The sequence below is a fragment of the Sinocyclocheilus grahami genome, unplaced genomic scaffold (assembly GCF_001515645.1).
Source record: "Sinocyclocheilus grahami isolate Dianchi unplaced genomic scaffold, SAMN03320097.WGS_v1.1 scaffold382.1, whole genome shotgun sequence".
NCBI lineage: Eukaryota > Metazoa > Chordata > Actinopteri > Cypriniformes > Cyprinidae > Sinocyclocheilus > Sinocyclocheilus grahami.
In genome coordinates, this window is record NW_015505561.1 from 1,607,967 (window position 1) to 1,610,931 (window position 2,965).

Consider the following 2,965-nt stretch of genomic DNA (forward strand, 5'->3'; position numbering starts at 1 on the left):
AAGTATGGTGACCCATACTCGGAATTAGTGCTCTGCATTTACCCATCCAAAGTGCACACACACAGCAGTGAACACACACCCGGAGCAGTGGGCAGCCATTTATGCTGCGGCGCCCGGGGAGCAGTTGGGGGTTCGGTGCCTTGCTCAAGGGCACCTCAGTCGTGGTATTGAAGGTGGAAGAGAGCGCTGTACATTCACTCCCCCCACCCACAATCCCTGCCGGTACGAGACTCGAACCTGCAACCTTGGGTTACGAGTCCAACTCTCTAACCATTAGGCCACAACTTCCCCAAATGATGGTATCTTATTTGCTTTCTAAATGTTCAAAGCTCTATTGTAAAGACATTTAACCTGATTAATTATGGATTGATTTGTCTGAGACCAAATAGCTAATCCATATGCCATGTGTGATAATATCATCGAATTTAAAAACAAAAAAGCATGATCATATGCTAAACAATTTCGTATTATTCTAAAGCTGGTAAGATTTGCTTTAAACTTTTTAACATGACTTTTAAAATTTAACTGAGAATCTAAAATCATTGTTTTAATATATTATACTTTGTTATTTTTGACATTCAAATATTATGATTTACGGTATCAAATGCCTTTTTCAGATCCAGGAATACTGCACCAACTTTAAATCCTTTATCGAGTGACCGCTTAATATTTTCTAATAATAAGCAAGTAGCAGTTTCTGTAGAATGGTTATGTCTAAAACCAAATTGTAAAGGGTGTAAAAGATTATTAGTCTCTAAGTGCTGCAAAAATTGTTCTGATACAACCTTCTCCTGCACGTTAGAGAAACGGGAGAAGACTAATTGGTCTATAGATAATTATATCATCTGAATTCCCAGATTTGAAAATAGGCTTTACCAATGTTTTTTTCCAACTATCAGGGAACTGCCCAGTTCTGATAGAAAGATTAATAAAGTGGGTAACTTAACTAAAACACTTCCATTTTTTTTAAAAGGCAGTGTCAAGATTATATATATCTTTAGAATATGTAGTATTTAATTCATTAATAATTCTCATAAATACAGATTGATCCACTTCCTGAATTTCAAATAATTTAACATCATCCTCTATGTTCTCAAATTGATTAGCATCTTCATCCACGAAGTACTGCCTATCAACTTCAACGTTTGAAAAATTAGATGCAAGATCTTTTGTTTGTTTAAGTAATCACGCATTGACATCACGTATACACAATTATATTATTAAAGCAACCAATAATGATGTGAGAAGTGGATGTTTTACATGTCTAAAGCACATAAAATGAACAAACTCATTTCCTCAGTTCAGTGACTGTTGGAGGAACTGCAGCGCAAAAACCAACATCATAGCATACTCTGGTATGTTGGCTCATTTTGAGTCAAGAGTGACTGTCAGGCGTCCGAAAGTGAGTTTTGATCAAGTAACTTGTAGATCTGTGCCGTGAACTGTTTCACATGATTCACTGGTTCATCTAGGTCACCAAAAAGAACCGGACATCACTCCAGACCGTTTGCCCGAGGCTCTGGATTACAGGTGATACTGTTGTAAATAATGTTCAGTTTCTTCACAGACTGATCGTTTCGCTTCATAAGACCTCAATATATAATCAGGAGCCACAGGTATTCATTTTGTGTTGCCTGTATATGCTTTTTTGACTCTCAAAGTGCCGGTAGCTGCTAACTTAAATTGTACGAATCACCAAGGACCACAGTTTCAACTAACGGAACTGTTTCCTCAGTTCAGTGACTGTTGGAGGAACTGCAGCGCAAAAACCAGCATCATAGCATACACTGGTATGTTGGCTCATTTTGAGTCAAGAGTGACTGTCAGGCGTCCGAAAGTGAGTTTTGATCAAGTAACTTGTAGATCTGTGCCGTGAACTGTTTCACATGATTCACTGGTTCATCTAGGTCACCAAAAAGAACCGGACATCACTCCACACCGTTTGCCCGAGGCTCTGGATTACAGGTGATACTGTTGTAAATAATGTTCAGTTTCTTCACAGACTGATCGTTTCGCTTCATAAGACCTCAATATATAATCAGGAGCCACAGGTATTCATTTTGTGTTGCCTGTATATGCTTTTTTGACTCTCAAAGTGCCGGTAGCTGCTAACTTAAATTGTACGAATCACCAAGGACCACAGTTTCAACTAAAAATCGTCTGTACTGTTCTATAGCAGAAAGAAAGTCACCTATATCTTGGAAGGCCTGAGGGTGAACAAATTAACAACAAATTTTCATTTTTGGGTGACTATCCCTTTAATGCATATCCTTACATAGACTGTGCACTTTTAATGTCTAAGAAAGCAAACACTTTCCGAATGTTGTACAAGTCCAGTGAAACGACACAGCCCTCGCGGAAGGGCTCAATGCCACTGACTCTAATGTGAAATTTCGGAGGTCCTCGGGTTATATAATTCATCAAAATGTTCCGGAGAGGCGAATGGAGACCTTTGGAGAGCACGCATTACCTGTGGCGCTGTCGCCAGCGCTGGCACTGACGCTGTACTTCTTACAGCACTCAGACTCGTCCTCATCTCGAATGGTAGTGGCTCCTGACTGAATGCCTGAGTCTGGGGCGTAAAACGTCTGCTGCCACTCCTCCACCTTCACAGCCCCCTCTGCCTCACTCACTGCAGATGAGCAGGAATATTAGTAAATATTTGACAAATATTTCAAATATTTGACAAAGGCAGATGTGTTTTCATAGAAAATAATTCGCTAATTAAAATTTGTGGGATGTTAGCATCATAGACCTTCTACAGAATAGAAAGAATATCTTTCTATAGAATATTTTCTATTCAATGTAATTATATATCTTATTAATTCATATGTTAGATATATTATATTTAACGTATATATACTGTGTGTGTGTGTGTGTGTGTATGCATCTCTCTCTCTCTATATATATATATGTATGTGTATATATATATATATATATATATATATATATATATATATATATA

General features: G+C 38.0%; 1 protein-coding gene across 1 annotated transcript in view; it reads right to left on the minus strand.

Moving 5' to 3' along the window:
- LOC107549862 (junction plakoglobin-like) overlaps positions 1-2,965 on the minus strand; it is a 90,151-nt gene that overhangs the window by 40,803 nt on the left and 46,383 nt on the right. The window contains exon 3 of the mRNA XM_016231039.1: positions 2,471-2,632. Coding sequence (XP_016086525.1) covers positions 2,471-2,632 — 162 coding nt within the window. The remainder of the gene's footprint in view (positions 1-2,470; positions 2,633-2,965) is intronic.